Source organism: Vanellus vanellus (genome assembly GCF_965231255.1).
Source record: "Vanellus vanellus genome assembly, chromosome: 16".
Lineage (NCBI taxonomy): Eukaryota > Metazoa > Chordata > Aves > Charadriiformes > Charadriidae > Vanellus > Vanellus vanellus.
In genome coordinates, this window is record NC_138921.1 from 10,095,712 (window position 1) to 10,111,745 (window position 16,034).

The 16,034-nt window shown below is 46.9% G+C and overlaps 1 protein-coding gene across 5 annotated transcripts in view; it reads right to left on the reverse strand.

Moving 5' to 3' along the window:
• The window catches only part of ULK1 (unc-51 like autophagy activating kinase 1), an 83,585-nt gene that overhangs the window by 10,423 nt on the left and 57,128 nt on the right, over positions 1-16,034 (reverse strand). For 4 of the 5 annotated variants that reach the window (XM_082491683.1, XM_082491682.1, XM_082491685.1 and 1 more), the window contains 10 exons: positions 15,863-15,923; positions 15,464-15,553; positions 11,232-11,357; positions 7,486-7,637; positions 6,557-6,640; positions 5,704-5,966; positions 4,845-5,029; positions 3,915-4,030; positions 3,183-3,326; positions 621-808 (listed from right to left, as the gene is read on the reverse strand). In XM_082491683.1, the coding sequence (XP_082347809.1) occupies positions 621-808; positions 3,183-3,326; positions 3,915-4,030; positions 4,845-5,029; positions 5,704-5,966; positions 6,557-6,640; positions 7,486-7,637; positions 11,232-11,357; positions 15,464-15,553; positions 15,863-15,923 (1,409 nt within the window). The remainder of the gene's footprint in view (positions 1-620; positions 809-3,182; positions 3,327-3,914; positions 4,031-4,844; positions 5,030-5,703; positions 5,967-6,556; positions 6,641-7,485; positions 7,638-11,231; positions 11,358-15,463; positions 15,554-15,862; positions 15,924-16,034) is intronic. The other variant, XM_082491684.1, reaches the window with a different exon arrangement.

The following is a 16,034-nucleotide window of genomic DNA, read 5'->3' on the forward strand; positions in this document are numbered from 1 at the left end:
TCTCAGCTACAAAAGCATCCGCTCTGCTTCAGCCTGTCTCCAGCCTGCAGAGAAGGGGAGCCTGGCAGCCTTTCAGCTCTGCAATCTGGTGCAGAACGTGGTGCCCCCCCGCCCTCAGCAGCGGCACAGGCGTCAGGGTGACTTTTGTTCGGACCCTTTCAGCAGAGGCCGTGCCGCTGCCCGACTCCCCAGGCGCGCGCAGCAGGCAGACATCTGACACACCGAGCTACTCGCAAGTCAGCTAGTACTACTCTTCAGCCTTTTAAAAGGGAAAAGGCCCACAGTACCCAGGTTTTCTTCAGAAACTGTTAATATAGAACGACAGTTAATATAAACTGGTGTTTCCAACCTGCAATTTCAGCTTTGGAAATGGTGAATTTTAACCTCAGCCATGGGCTGTCTCACCGACCAAACCGCTTGGCAGCGGGCTCAAAAGTCACTGTGCTAAATACGCCCTGGGCTTTCTGAGCACTGCACGGGCCTGGCTCTCTTCAAACCAGTTTGCTCCATCTTCAGAAGCAACCCCCTTGGCTGCAAACACAGAATCACCCGACCTCCGGATTCACTTTACTTTTATTCCCCCATCCTTTGCCCCTAACTGGTCCCTGGGAAATACCCACCTCCATGAGCGTCTCTTCGGGCAGCTCTGGTGCCTCGAACGTAACAGCACCTTCCAGGTTGGCAGTGATCGGATCAGCAAAAGTGTACCGGAGACTTGAGGGGCCTTCCACAGCATCCCCACCAGTTCCCACTGCCAAGTGCCTGCCGGTGAATGAGCCTCCAGAACTGAGAGAGCTGGAAGACCCCACTGGGAAGAAAAATAGGTAAAGGAATTACTGAAGATAATAGTAGGCCAGGTATTCCTCGCCCAGCAGATGGGACAATCCTGTAGGATCCAGGATCCTGGCTCCGATAGGAGCCAGCAACAGGTACTTTGGAGGAAGATGCAAGGACTCTTGAGGCAGAATAAGCACCCCCCAACATAAGCTCTTTAGCGACTCAGGTAGACCAGCTCACAAGCTCAAGCAGACTTAATGCACCTTCCACAATTTCTGTCATTTATGGAGCAATTCAGAAACACTCTTTTTTTTCTTTTTTGGCCAAACACTTTCTGAATCCTGCCATGGTATCTTGGGCTGATTGTTATCATACACCACCATAGCCAACTTCCTCATCGTGGATCAGCACGGTCTGAGCCCTGGTTCCCTACCAGGTACAGCGTCCATCAGACAATTCCCTCACCATAATTTTTTCCCCTGAATCGACCCTAAGAGCACATTGCATATGAAAGATGGACACTTCAAAAGGAATTTCTGTCTCAAGAGTATTCATAATACATTCACCACTTCCAGAGGGCTTCATATCCCCTGACACACTGCCACAGAGGGATATATTCTGCCTGACAGCAGGATGCCAATACCAGCTACAATACTCTGCTAATTCTACCAGGGTAATGTTCTCCACTGTTACTGATCCTTTGGAGGGAGATGTTTCTCTTCTACCCATGAATTTAAATTTGCTGCCCTACCCTGCCTTCCAAAGGATCAGCAATATAATGCACAACCGATCTGCAGAGAGGCACGGTCTCCTCTCCTCCCAAAGCTCTCTCCCTGTTGGGACCTATGCTTCAAAGCTAAGTGGATCATCAAAGACTAGCAGAGTATTTTCAGATCTTTCAGAAAGAGGAAAGGACCAACAATATCACATTCTGGATACCCTGTAATTCCAAGAGGCTGTTTGCAGAAATTGTTCTGATGACTCATGAGAAGGCTCTGCCTTTCTATCTATCAAGTGATCTTACTCACAGTGTGTCCAAGCACTTGGGGCGCAGAGTTTCAGCTTGCAAAGCTCCCCTTTTCACCATTAACTTTGTGCATTAACTATAACTATAACATAAGGAGTTACTGCACAGCCCTGATAAACAAAGCTTGTCCAGCAGCATTGCTTTGACCGCCTTGACCCAATCCTGTGTACATGCTGTAGGTTCACTATTCAACAGTGTTCTCCTTCAGCCATCCCATCTGAGATCTGGACCGTTCCGTAGACTCTTGAGCATCCAAATATCAACCTGCTAAAAAGTGGTGCTTGGATCTGCTTCCAAATTGCCATTATCCCCACAAAAGCAATACAGGCAGTCTGAACTCTCTACTGATAACATTTCGGCAGTAGCCAGCATAGTAACCCCATTGTGCTGCAGGCCCGTCAGATACTTTCAAAGAGTCTCTGCCCTGCAGAGCTTACCCTCCAAATATACGAGACAAAGAAAGGATTATGGTCCCAACTTTCCAGACAATCAAGGGTGTGAGTGGTTTTAGTTAGGATGGAAATCCATGCCATACCCGGGAACTGAGCCCATGTGTCCCCCCATCCCAGCCAAGCAGCTTATTCAGGGTTACATACAAACCTTCCCTGCAGTAATTAGGAACAACAGAGGCGACTACATTCAGATGGCAAACAGCCATGATGGGAACACAAACCAGCCAAAAATGCAAATAAAAGTGTCCAAATGTTTTCTTAAACTGTACACAGACTCCAGCTCCCAGACACACTATCCCAAAAGGGCCAATTACCACAGCCTCAACTGTTGGCTGATGAGGCCAGAGCACTGGCATCTTAGAAGAAGTATCTGTCAAGCAGGAGTGCATTTCCCCATTTCCTACTTAAGCAGATCAGAGCATAAGTAACACCACTAATAATTTTGCATACAGAGCCACCGTGGCCCTTTCCTAACAGTACTCATGCACCGAGATTGTCGGGCATGGATGGTCACGCTCATCTTTTACAGCTCATCCAAAACCCATGGGGAAAACAATGAGAACACAACACAATCTTTACGTTTGTTGACCTATCAGCAACAGTGGGTCTACGAACAGCTGCAGCATCATTCCTGAAGCAGAGAGAAATGAAGTAAAAGAATAGTTTGCCTCTTTCTTCCAATACTGGAAAACCACTACAGGGCATTAGCCCTTGTGCCAGTGCAAATGGTTACCAGCAATAACTGGGGTTGGCAGGAGCCAGAATGAGAACCTCAAAGGCATTTAGAATTTAGACCAGCTGAGCTCTACGGACTGTGCTCTGAGCAGCCCTCTGCCACCACCAGTGTTCAGCAGTAAGGAATTCAACACATCGCTCTGCCCCCAGGCATTCCCACTGGAACAGGCAGGTAGGTATCAGCCCTTTACCTGAAAACATCCTGGTCCTCGTGGTCTGTGGGGGGGTTGTTCCACTGGGAGGGGATCCGACAGTAAAAATCACTGGGGATGGGCTGGCAGAGCCCCCAGCCCGGGCACCAGAGTGCAGGGTCCCTCCGTAAGCACCTGAGGGAGCTGGGGAGACAGTTGAAAGGTGCAGACTGGCATCACAGGAAAGTTACCCAGAGCATGGTGTGCCTCACCCAGCAGTTTTATGTTCCTGCAGACTCTCTTGGAAGACAGTGGTTACCAGCACAGGCCAGCGCTCCCTTTGGAGGCATCCCCAGAGAACACGACCGGGCCAGGCTGGCATGGACTACAGGACAGGAGCTGCGTTACGCATTGCTGCAGCTGTTCTCCCCTCCTCACTGCCCAGCCTGCAAGCCCAGGAAGACCCACCCTTGCAGAGCCATCTGTATTCGAGCCGCCTGGCAGAAAATCCCCACTTCCACATGTTATCACATTCAGAAGGGGCCAAAAGAGGAAGCCCTGCCTACAAAAAAAATCACACCGCTAGCCAGCAATTACACAGCACGCGCAGCCCACAGACCTTCGAGCGCTCCACAAAAGAAAGCAAACATCACTGCACTCCTCACACACGGCAGTCACTTCCTTTGCCAAAAGCCATCAGAAAAGCAGCCTCCCATTCGCAGGGGCCATGCAGGCAAACTGTTCGCCCCAAGCCGGGACATCCTGCCAGATCTGCCTGGCCTCCCCACCTACCTGCGATTTCCATTGGCTTCTCGTTGTTCAGGCTGTCGTTGCTGCCAGCTTCTGAGATCTGTGCCCCAAAGGCTGCCTTCAGAAGCAGGTCAGTGAGCCTGCCCGTGCTCAGAGATCTAAAAAGAGGACACACAACATGATGCGGAAAGTCAACAGCTGCAAGCTTTCAGCTAACTTCCACTCCAGTTTGTGCCATTGCTGGTCCACAACCACTTAACACTACACAGTAAACAGTCTGGAGATGAAATAACCACTCCTCTTCTTTCAACAGAGCACCTGAAGCACCTCATGCTACTTGCAGAAAACATACAACTGCCGTGAGTAACTGCGGTAATGCAAGTACTGACTACAGCATTATTCTAACACAATTTTTCTTTGATGGAAGATTAGTAACAGAGGACTCCTCCAGATCACTGCAAAAATCTGCAGTCTGCAGAGAGGCACGTTAGAAAAACTTAACGCTAACACCTGAGCGACTTTGTATCCTGCAATGCTCATGACATCCAGCACGTGGCTTTCAAACAGATGTCTGGTCTGAGGATCGGTGCCCACCATTTCATAGATCAGGAACACTCACAACACCCTCTCATCCATGACAGGCACTGGCTCCACAAAGAGCAAGGCATGCATCTGCGTAATTGCAGGGAGTCTGGTCTAATAACAAAATCCTTGAACCCCACTTGATGAAACCCTGGACACTAAACACAGTGTGTAGTTGCAGACAATCTTTCATATTATAAAATATAGGGCATGGCCTGCCCCTGTAGAGGAAGACTTTAAAAATCTGCATCCTATCTGCTTGTAACCCAAGGGTGCTAGGAGATAACTGCAGAATGTTTGCAGATGCTACGCTACAACTTAAATGTTAGCTGGGGTTTGAAGTTTGCCGCATCTGTCCTGTATTAGGGAATGAAGCAGACTATAGCTCACCTGCCCTTGATCTCTTCCACGGGCCTCAAACCCAAGCTAGTTTGCTGGCAGTGGAAATGACCCATCTCCTTCAGATCTGGCAAGGTCTTGTTTCGTGTTGGAGTAACCATGACCCCCTGATGGGCCAAGAGGGTGAGGAGATTCTGGGAACTTGGGGTTTTGGGAAACTCAAACGGGGACACAGCCTAAGAAGAACAGGAAAAAAAAAAACCAGAGATCTGTCTTTAAAGTGAAGGAGAAAGGTTCCCCTTACCCCCCATTGGTTTATCAAAATTAAAACTGTACACTTAATAACCTGTCTGAAATAACCTGTTTGAAATGGAGAGGCAGAAATCCCACCCCATGCAGTTACTTACCCCTGATCCCAGAAAGACTGAAATGAAAGGACAACAAACTCTGCTGAAAATTTCTGGCAGCCTAACATAAGCAGAAAGAATGCTGTCACAGTGCCAGCTTTGCATGAGACACCAGGGCTGTCACCTGCTTAACCGTCTGCCATCTCCGCTGGGGACTCCTTACTGGACACGCACTTGTGTCACAAGTTGGGTCGCTGTGTGCAAACCAGCCCAGGCACTGCAGTTCACTAATGCGCTTCTGCCTAATCTGGGCAGCCCCTTTTCATTGCCTGCTTAAAACCCTGGACTCTGCTCAGATGGTGAACGCTGCTGCCAAGTGAGATCTGTCCACTAAGAACTAGGACACTACCCCATTTCACACAGATCACTAAACAGCCCTTGAAGAAAAGCGAACAAGCGGTGATAAATCCAGGTCAGAGTTATTCAACCGCGCAGTGGTTCACCCCCAAATAACCCAAAAGATTGAGCCATGAGAAACCCAAAAAGCAGACTCCTTGACATACCTTTGTAGGGGAGCCCATTATAGTTGGCAAAGGGCTTCTCTGCATGAACTCGGACAGCTTCGGTGAGGATCTGAGCTGTCGGCAGTGCTGCAAGCCATGGATCTGCAGAGGCTGGCTGACCGGTGTATGACCGAAATGAGCAACGAGAGGATCAGAGTGCTGCTTGGTTATCTTCTGCCTGCAGGAATGCAAATCTGACAGGTTGGGAGCACTGTGGAGCCGGGATCCCATCCCTCGAGGAGAGTGTTCAGGCGCCGAGGAACCTGGAGGGCCCAAACACAGCAACAAATCACATCATTTACTGTTTCTGCAACAAAAAGCCAGCCTGATCCCAGAACCCACTGCTAAAACATCTACAGATCAAAACCTTCACTGGATGGCTAAGGAAGACACTCTGATCAGCGCCACAATCTGCTAGGCGTGATCTGGCTTTGACTCTACAGGAGGAAGGCACAGGCACAATAGGGACATAGAAGTGTCACTTCTTTCCTTCACTGCAGCCCTGACAGAGAAAGGGACCCTGACTGCCAGAGTTCAGCAGCAAGGACATTACGCGTCAAGCAGGCTACTTGGCAGAGGGGGAGACGGGGGTCTTGAGACACTTTTCCTTCACTCAATCCATTGACTTCAAAGTCCCAAATTCGAGTTTCTGTGACACAGGGTCTGCGAGCACTGGAAGAGGCTGGCTGACAGGACGTGAACATATTAACCCTGACTCCTACCAGCACACAGAAATCCTGGCTGGCCAAGCATCGAGAGAAGCTGCTGAAGGACAATACCCAACCTTGAGTGCCCTGAGACTGGTTCTGGCCTTATCCATAGGCATAATGAAGGAAGGTAAGGACCAACGCACCGGCGACAGGAATCCGGCTTCTCACTTCTGCTCCAAGAGAAGAGGGGATAACAGTCTGGCTGGGCTGCTCTGGAATTGTTCCAACTTTGAGAGAACACAGTAAAAAAAAAAGCTTATTCAGTATTAAGTTTCCATAGGCAATAACAACACTATGCACCACCTGTTTTATAGAAAGATGCTAGTTATCTCTTCCATCTTCTCAGTCCGAGCCCTAGCTGTGTAGTGAAAAGATCAACAACTCCTGTAAAAGGAGGAAAATACTCTGTCTGGTTTTAGTTTAGCCAATTTTAGTCTGACTTTGCAATGATATTAATTCAGAGGAACAGAATATGACTATTCTGCATTTTCCTACCAGCAGATACTAATAATATAGGATTGGAGACATTAGAGATAGGAGACACTAGAATAGCTAGTTATATCAGTCTGTTCTTTTCTAGAAAACAGCAATTTGCATCAGTTGCACACTGGGGTTTTCCTTATGCCTTTGCACTTGAATTGCTTGTTAGCATCTGGATGAGGATAGCAGATATTCAGACAGCTACGTTTCAGTTTGAACAGTAAAGTTCAAGCCCTTCCAAAGCTGGTCAGAGTTTTGCTCTGGCAACAATTGGCTTATGTTTTTTCTCACCTCAGCCTGAGCCAGTAAAAAGTTACTTTGCACTCACAGAAGCCCTCTTCAGAGGGCAGCAAAATGTTTGATGCAGACACCAAATCAAAGCTTGCCTCTCCTGGGGCTAATAGGCATTTTCTTCTCCATTTTACTGAGGCCAAACACTTGTCAAATAATCTATTGAGAAGAGCCATGGGAGAACACAACCCTATTACACATTCCCTATTACCTGGCAGCTACAGCTGGTCACAACCTCACTCTTTACAGGAAAGAGGCACATGATTTTATTAGGGCAGCAACATGCCGGTTGACATCTTACCTTGCGGTGATGGCATAAACGGCTTGGCACCGCCAAAGGAGAGCTTTCTAGAGCTGGGCACAGATCCATGCTCTCCAGGATAAGGAGGGGAAGCACCAGTTTTAGGAAAACCAAGAGGACTCGTACTGCTAGATCTCCGAACTGTACCGGACCTGATAGGAAACAGCAGCAGCACACACGTTACACCAGATGCCAGTATAGAAGAGTAAGGAGAACAGTATCACCAGACACACACACACACAGTGCTACTTCCACAGAAGCTGAGCTTCATGGCTGTTTACCCTGGATCAAAATCCCACTGTTCTAGGACCACACCAAAACAGATTAAGATGATAATCCTTGTTCTCAAGAGTTTCAATCCAAACAAAATTTTGCAAAACAAATGAAAAGAAAGAATGAGATTAGCTTAGTTGTAAGCAGGAAAGCCTGTTATTTTTCAGAAGGCGCTTTTAGAGGCTTTCAGGTATCTACATCAATCCCAAACAAGACACAGTTTCGTATCTTGCTATGTCCAAGGCATTTATTTTAGGCAGTGTCTTCGGAATGCCCCGAGAGGGCTTTATTCTAGTGTTCCTCCTGTGCTGAGCCACTCGCTCTTTTGTCAGAGCAGCCATTTAGGTAGAAAGCTCCGCGAGTGCAGGTCATGCGATGCGGAGGTAACCTGTGCCAAAGGCACTGCTCTGCAACACAGCTTTGACTCAAATCAGAAGCTACAGAGCAACACAGAGCAGCATCTGGCTGTCAGATCTGAAGCAGTTCAGTACCACCCAGAGGAATTTCTCTTTGGGCTGGATAGTCAGAATTGTCTGGGCTCCAAACTCCTTGTGAAGGCTCACCTTAGGGAGTTAACACTGGCTTGTACAGCCCACACATGCAGGAACCTCAAGTATTACTCAGCTGCTAAAATAAAGCAAAAAAGGAAACAGACTAGCTGGAACGCGAGTACAGCCACACCACGACTCTGGAGAGAGAAGGGATTATTGTATATTAATTATTTCTCAATATTTTAACGCCTTCACCAGTCGTTAAGAACACACAACCTAAACTCTGTTTACTGAAATGCCATTCTGCCTCTGCAGGCTCCTTCCCCAAGATTCTCATTACACTCCTCCGTATGAGAAAACAGTCTTTTCATCAAGTCCTTCATTCTACTCTCAATTTGGAAACATTTTTTTCCCTTGTTAAAAGAACATTAGTCTCAGGCAGTAGGTGGTATTCTGGACAGGAATCAATGAATATGCTGAAAAACCCCCTCTGTGCTCAAGCCACACGAAGGTACCCTGCCTTCTCTCCCGGCGACGCTGCACTAAGGTGTCCATACGTATCTGAACAGAAGGAACAAAGGCACATGGGTTTCAGCAGTGCAAGCAGGGCTAGCTACATTCGCCAGGAATGGCAAAGTCATCCTGATAACGTATCAATACATCTACTCAACAACACTACTATGTGTATGCTTTACTTTAGGTCACATTTCAGAAAATGAATAAATAATAATCTATTTCAGTAGTTGAGATATAAGAATTTGATCCACCCTCCCCGTCCTTTTCAGTGTGTACTACATTTCTGAGCCAAATGAATCCATACTATATTCACGTGCTTGGAAAAAAAAAATGAAATCTTAAAATTTTAACCTAAAAATCACTTCTCTTCGGGTTGCTCCAGATTCAGAGGCCTAATGCTCAAGTTCCTGGCCCTGAAGCAAAATGAATACACAACAAGGAAACCAATGCCTGGCAAGGTGAAAAGATACCTAGATGTTCAGCGGCAGAAAATGTTGCTCTCCCATGTTCTTAACTCTCCAGAACATGAGCCATCCAGAAGGCTGAATATTATCTATCAGGAACTTGCAGAAAAAAACACCAGCTGACTGCTGCTGCTGAAAGATGTGGAATGTCAAGTGCCACCCTAGGAGACCTGGGATAAGCAAGCAAGCAGACGAGCAGGACAGGTGATGTGGCCAAAACTACGCACACGTAATTACCACCTCAATGAGCAACATATCTACCCGCAAACAAGCTACGTTACACAGGCGTACAGCAGCCAGTCAGATGACAGCGGTCAATTTTTCAGAAACAAGAGTATACGTCAAGGTTTGTAGTCAAATGACTCAGCAAACATGACGAGGCACTTGGCTCTAATGGCCTATTTGATACACCTGATGGAGAAGCGGAATCACATACTAGATGCTTGATGAAGTTTTCTCCTTCCATTCCTGAAGGGTGTCTACTGAATGTGCCGATTAGAGGAAGTGATGGCGAGAGATAAATATGGCTTCCTGGGGCAGAAAAAAAACCATGACGCCAGAGATTTTGAGAAGATGCTAAAAGCAGACTCTGAATCATCCTGATTGTGTCCATTCCTCGAGTTCCTCTGCAGGGACGATGCTAATCTCAACATTACACGGCGGTGACTAAAAGGAACACGACACGACAGTTTGATCCCTGACTGGTAGCTGCAGGCTGTGAACCCAAACGCAGCAGCCCATCGCCAGGGCTGGGGTAGGCACGGCATGCCCAGGGGCATCCGCTGCACCTTCTCCAGAGCTCTCGCTTTATACGTCACACGGATAACCAGGACCCTCTTGTGAGTTCCAACGCTAACAGGGTCCACAAGTTTTGCTGTAAAAAATACAAGGCATGTAGGAAACAGGAAGGAGCTTACCACAAAACTTGCCACACGTTCAAAGACGTGAACATAAAACAGCACTAAAGTAACACCGGCACCAAACAACCTCTCTGCTGATCCCTGATTAATATCAACATATCATGTCTCTACTTCTGGGTCCACTTCAAATAAACCTTATCCTGAATTAGGCTGGCTGAAGCCCAAGCTTAGGCTGACACAGGTATTACCCTACTTCTGAAATCTAAACTTTAACTAATCCAGATACCAAAGCAACTCATCCAAAAAAAAACCAAAAAACAAAAGGACATGACACAGCATAGATGCTTCTGTTTGAATGCCCCTGCTGTACAAACTCCTTCAGATCCTCTACAAGTCTCCTTCCAACCAGTCTATGAACTGGGCTGCCGCTGTCAACCCAGATTTCAAACCTGTAAGAACCAGAAATTATACATAAGAAGAGACAGAAGTCCCTTGTGTCTGAGATGTGCAAGGCATTACCACTGAACTCAGGTCAGCTGTACAGCTCAAGGTTGGCATCCGGGTCTTCCTGACGGCCTTCACAAAACATGCGCTGCCTCACAGGCATGAATTGCTCATGATTTAATCAGTCCTGGCTGCATAACCACATTAATATGCAACTCGTGTCAGACACATCATTTATGGTGTGACTAGCTACAGGAACCAATTAAGGTAAAGTCAGGTAAGCTTTGTAGCCCCATCTATTTTAGTTGTTTATCTCAACTTTTTCCTTTTATAAAGGCATCTGCCAGACGGACGGTTCTCTCTGCTTGAACACCCAACCCATAGCTGGCATGGGAAAAGCTGTCAGACTCAAAGGAGCTCAGCCTGCACTGAAAATTGATAGAAGCTCTCTCACATACACATACACAGACAACGGTAACAAATAAATCTCAACAGCGCTACAAAAATACCCCCAAACTATGTTAACGCATAACGCACACCACATTGGCTCCCTACAGCAAGGGGGAGAGCCCATCACAGAGGGAAATTTGTAGAGGTACAGAGAATAAACTGTAAGGCAGTTTGTTTTACATGCCCCAGGCTATAGTACAAGAACCCCTGCACCGACGTTACCCCCTCCTTCCAGCCCCAGCACTTACCGTGGAGAGGCGTATTGATTGGGAGACTGTAGGTTCTGCTCAATCCGACGGTAGTTATGAATTTGCGTTGGGACCGGAATGGGCACGGAGTGTCCGTACTTGCTGCTAGAAAACTGACCTGGCCGGCTGTTGAAAGGAGACAGACAAAAAAAGGCTCTTGTAAGGGGTGGGCCTTCAGCCAGGTAATTGGAGGTTTTTATCTTCGTAAAGCAACTGTACAACACAGGGAGCGTCGCCTTGGCTGCTCTCAGGCTGCGGGTTTATACTGGGAGGCAGTTCAAAGTCATATCAAAGGGAAGTGGCACCACACATCTCCTGAAAACAGGCACCTTTCTTCCAGCACGATCCCCACCCACAGACTGAAGTTAAAACATACACCCAAGCGCACCACTCCCTCCAGGAAAACTGGAGCCCTGCTATTCCAGGCCACAACTGGCCTAGTTTCCAACACCTCGGATCTGCAGCCAAAGAGCGCATCATTGAACAGGGGCTAAACTTTCGTGGCTCACAAAGGACACCAGCAAAGATTTTGCTGCCAAGAGCTACTTGCGATTCATGCGGAGGCACTGCTGCAGCAATGGCATCTCCACGGGAGTCTAAGTATGCCACGAAGAGAACACAAACTTGTGGTGCACATAAGAGTATTTGCAAGTTAACTACAGCCTGGAGAAGGCAACTTGGGAGAGAGTAAATTTTGGGGGACAGGAGCCGTTATCTATATACCCATGAAGGTCAGCTAGCACGTCACACACACAAAATGGGACAGGCCCATTCTGCAAACTTCAGGCTTCTTTCTAGTTCCATCCAAGAAGCTTAATCAGCTCACATCTGATATCTATGCCCCCGGGTGACAGTTTCCCCCGTTACTCTTAGCCTGTATGCCATGCTATACACAAACCATGCAAATACCACATTTAACTAAGTAGCCGCCTAAAGTCTTTTCCCAAAGGCTCCAGAATTCTAGGATTAATTGTCATGGCAATGCTATTTACAACTGCCAACACCAATTGCAGGGATGTTGCACAATTACAGAAAGACCTTATTGGTAATGAAGGCTTCTGCAGTTTTCCTTGCTGTCAATCGAGGACACACGCCTGCGTCTGCCCCCGAGAAGCAGGAAGCATCGCTTCTTTGGGTCTAACACTCTGAGTGGAAGTGTTTTACATAAGTTGAAAGGAGATATTTAATTCTGCAAGAATGTACGTACATGCACAGGGGAAGAGAGGAGAGTTTGTGACTTATTTGGCAGTCCAGAACATCCCATTACGAGCATTTCTTTTTTGGGGAAGGTCAGTAGCATTCTGTATTTTACAATGACTGTACTGAACAAAGCTGACCTGCAGAAATGTGTCTGCGGACCTCCACATTGTGCACGTGAAGATGCTCCTCCATCACTAGAGAGCCAAATAACTGGAAAAGATCTTTCATCAAGGCTGAAAGATTGAAAAGTGATTCCTATTTCTTCATTTCTCTCTCAACAGGTTTACTAATCTTAAGTTCCATATATCCTTCCTTGTGCACTCTTATTTCTTCCACCAAGAGAACAGACTCTAAATCTGATGTTTGTCTCTAAAAGGCACCATGGAAGCCTTGATTCTTCATTGACAAACAATAAAACAAAGGCATTCAAGGTTTTTGACTGCTCAGCAGAAAGGTGAGGCTTTGGTGTCTCTGCCTTCCATCAGTGTAGGACAGGGTGGGAAGATGCACATAAAGCAGACGGAGCTTTAACCAAGAAATATGAGGGTTCACGTCAAACTTTGTACATATCCTGAATTTTAACATACATTTCAAATGCTATCTTTTCCATCTAGTCAAAATCCTCTGGAGGAAAAGAAGTTCTTGGGTGAAAGGATCCTCACTCTAAGAGTTGTACCAAGTCCTTATAGAAGCCAGGCTTCTCCACAAGGTGTAAGTTGCAAAAGAAAGCATCTAAATGAGGTGACATATACTAAACCTGCTAATTGGCCTCAAGCCTTAAAGACTGCAACTGACCATAAATTTGCAGAGACCTAGAGATAAAGCTGGGATGGGAAGTTTAATTACTTGCCAGTTATTAAAAGCTCTTTGAAAATGGTATTAAATCCATTGCTGTGGGATACATCCAAAGAACCGCCTTTCGTGAGACTTACTAAGCATCTTCAACAAAGAAGCGTTTTAAAATAATAAAAAAAAAAATAAGGAAAAGAGAGAGAGAGATCAACTATCAGCGTATTTTAATTCTGCCTAGCCCTTACCCTCTTAGTTAAGAGCAAGGAGAGCTGCTCTGGACTGCACCATGACATCCTGAGGAAACCCCACTGCTGGCCACTCTAAAATAGCCTTTGCTTTCTGTCCTAGTTGGAGTGCATCCAGCATTACTTGCTAGCCTAGAGCCACATGCAGAAGGGAGAACTGCTGCTTGGGAGTGAGCAAAGACAGAGGCAGAGAAAATCTGGAGTCCCTTGCACCAGCAAAGCTGAGTCCTGAACCAACGGGCCTCATGACATCTACAGTGAAGGGCACTGAAACCCATGTTAATAGTAAGGGCATACCCTGGGTGGCACCAGTTCAAAGCACTTTCAGGGGACAAATCAAAGATCATGCTTTACTCTCTGGATTTGGAATGACCACTCAAATCTTTCATTACTTATGCCTTATTCCCCATCCTGGGCAGAGTAGGAAGTAACTTTTCAGTGTTTCTTCAAAGCAGGTAGAGCAGTGGGAAGTCGCCCTAGAGGGTTTAGCATCTGCTCCACAGAAGCTGGTAGGAATGAGTAGGAAAGACAGCGAGAGCAGAAACATGTTTAGATCATAGTCACTGGCATTGATTTGCCATCTTGTGATCCAGCAGAGTATGATGAGGCCAGTTTGGTGAAGACAGTGGTGAACAGCGAAAAGCAGGCAGCGTTTGTATTCAACTTCTATGAATTTCCACTCACTGCTGTCCAGAAACAAGGCCAAATCCTTTAACAAAGACTGATCCCCAGAATGCAAAGGAATCAGTTAAGGAATAAGCTGTTAAAAAGCTTAGCAGGCGATGGCATAAGAAGCCTCATGCAATTAAACTCCACACTGTGGTACGTGCTTGGCAATTAATCTGATCACGTCAGCAAGGCTTTGAGCTATAGTCTTCTCCTTTACATTTGTATGCTTTGAGGCTATGTTTTGTCATTTCTGGGCTCCATTTACGTGACATGTGTTCAACAGCCTGGGACTACATATTCTTCCTAAGAAATATTTTAGGGTCATCCCAGTGTGAAATCCCCTTCAACTGTCCTCCCCCACCAGGTGCCATATTGACAGAATAGAAGATGAAAGCTGTCTTGCTTCCCCAGTAGGCAAGAATGAGATGGGAAGGAACACCGCTAGCTCCCTGTAAGCTGAGCACATACCCTAAAGCTTCAAGCTCTAGAGTCAATGGGATTGCCTTCCACAGATCATTAACATCTTCTGAACGTAAATGTGTCTGGAGGCACTGGTGGTGCCAGGCAGCTGGGGCTGTTGTGCGTCGGCAGCTGTCACCTACGCCATTTCTGAACACCAAAGATGAGTTCATAGCAACTGGTTTAGTTGGAAATAAACCTGTGACCACACCTGTTTGCACTTGTTACTCCTACTCCTGCACCTTGTTACTAAACAAGGCCCATGTAGCAGCATTACTTTATACAGACATAGTGCAACGAGCTGTTTGGAGCTTCAAGCCAACTGCAAACAACTACATCGGCCCAGATCTGTCCTTCAACAGCAAGGAGAGATGAGCAACGCTCTTCCGTATTTGCTCTCCTATGCCTTGCCCAGTAATTCATAGCCCATAGTAGTTTCAGCCTTGGCTGAAGCGTTCTACTCTTAATTCACTGCATTAATTTAGGAGCAAGGGTCTTCTGCTGGAATATTCACTGCCTCCGCAGGCTGAGCACAGAGGGAACAAGAAGCACATACATGCCAGTGGAGCACATTTACTCTCTGCTTGAGAATAATCGTTGCTCCCCAGGGAACAGGGTTAATTCCAGCTCTACTGCATTCTCTCCTGGCCCCTCCTGAGGACCAGAAGGGGGAGAGACAGGCTCTGTAGTTGGGACTGATCAGTGCCCCAGGCCGGGGAGTTTCTGCTGGGTGTTTCTTGTTACTCTAATTAAAGGAGAGATGTGGATCTTGCACAGCATGGCAACATCTGTAAAATCCCCTCTTAAAAGCCAATGGGTGTTCAATTAATCAATGCTTCATAGTCACCACTGAACAGTCTTTCTTACCTGGACGGGCTAGGAGAACTGCTGTATGGGGGCGAAGGAGATGGTGTCCTTCCCTGGCTTTCCAAGCCTGCCGAAGTCACCAGAGAGCTCCTGAAGAAAGATAGAAAGAACTCGCTGTCAGAGCTTGGGAACCAACCCTGCTCCTCCCTCCAGATCTGTGTCTGCCCAGCACCTTCTGCTGAGTCTAGTTGTAGGAACCCCTGGGGACTGTCATGCTGCCCCACATACACTCTGGTATTCAGGTGCCACATCCTGATGATGTCACCAACAGGTGATGGTTATCCCTGAAACAAAAGTTAACTCAGCAACATCTTCCTTCCCATCCACCAGAACCCAAAAGTCCCTAATGCACAGTACGCTCTAGTGGCTAAACTATTTCAGCTGCCTTGGTGGTCTTACCCACTGTACATCAGGCTGTCCTGGATTGCTTTCCCTCCTGCAGCCTCAGCAGTTAGATCACCTGAGGAACAAGGAAGTGCAGAAACAGATTAATTCAAGATTTTTTTTTTTTTTTTAAAATCATAGTATCGTCTAGGATGGAAGGGACCTTTAAGACCATTGAGTCCAACCA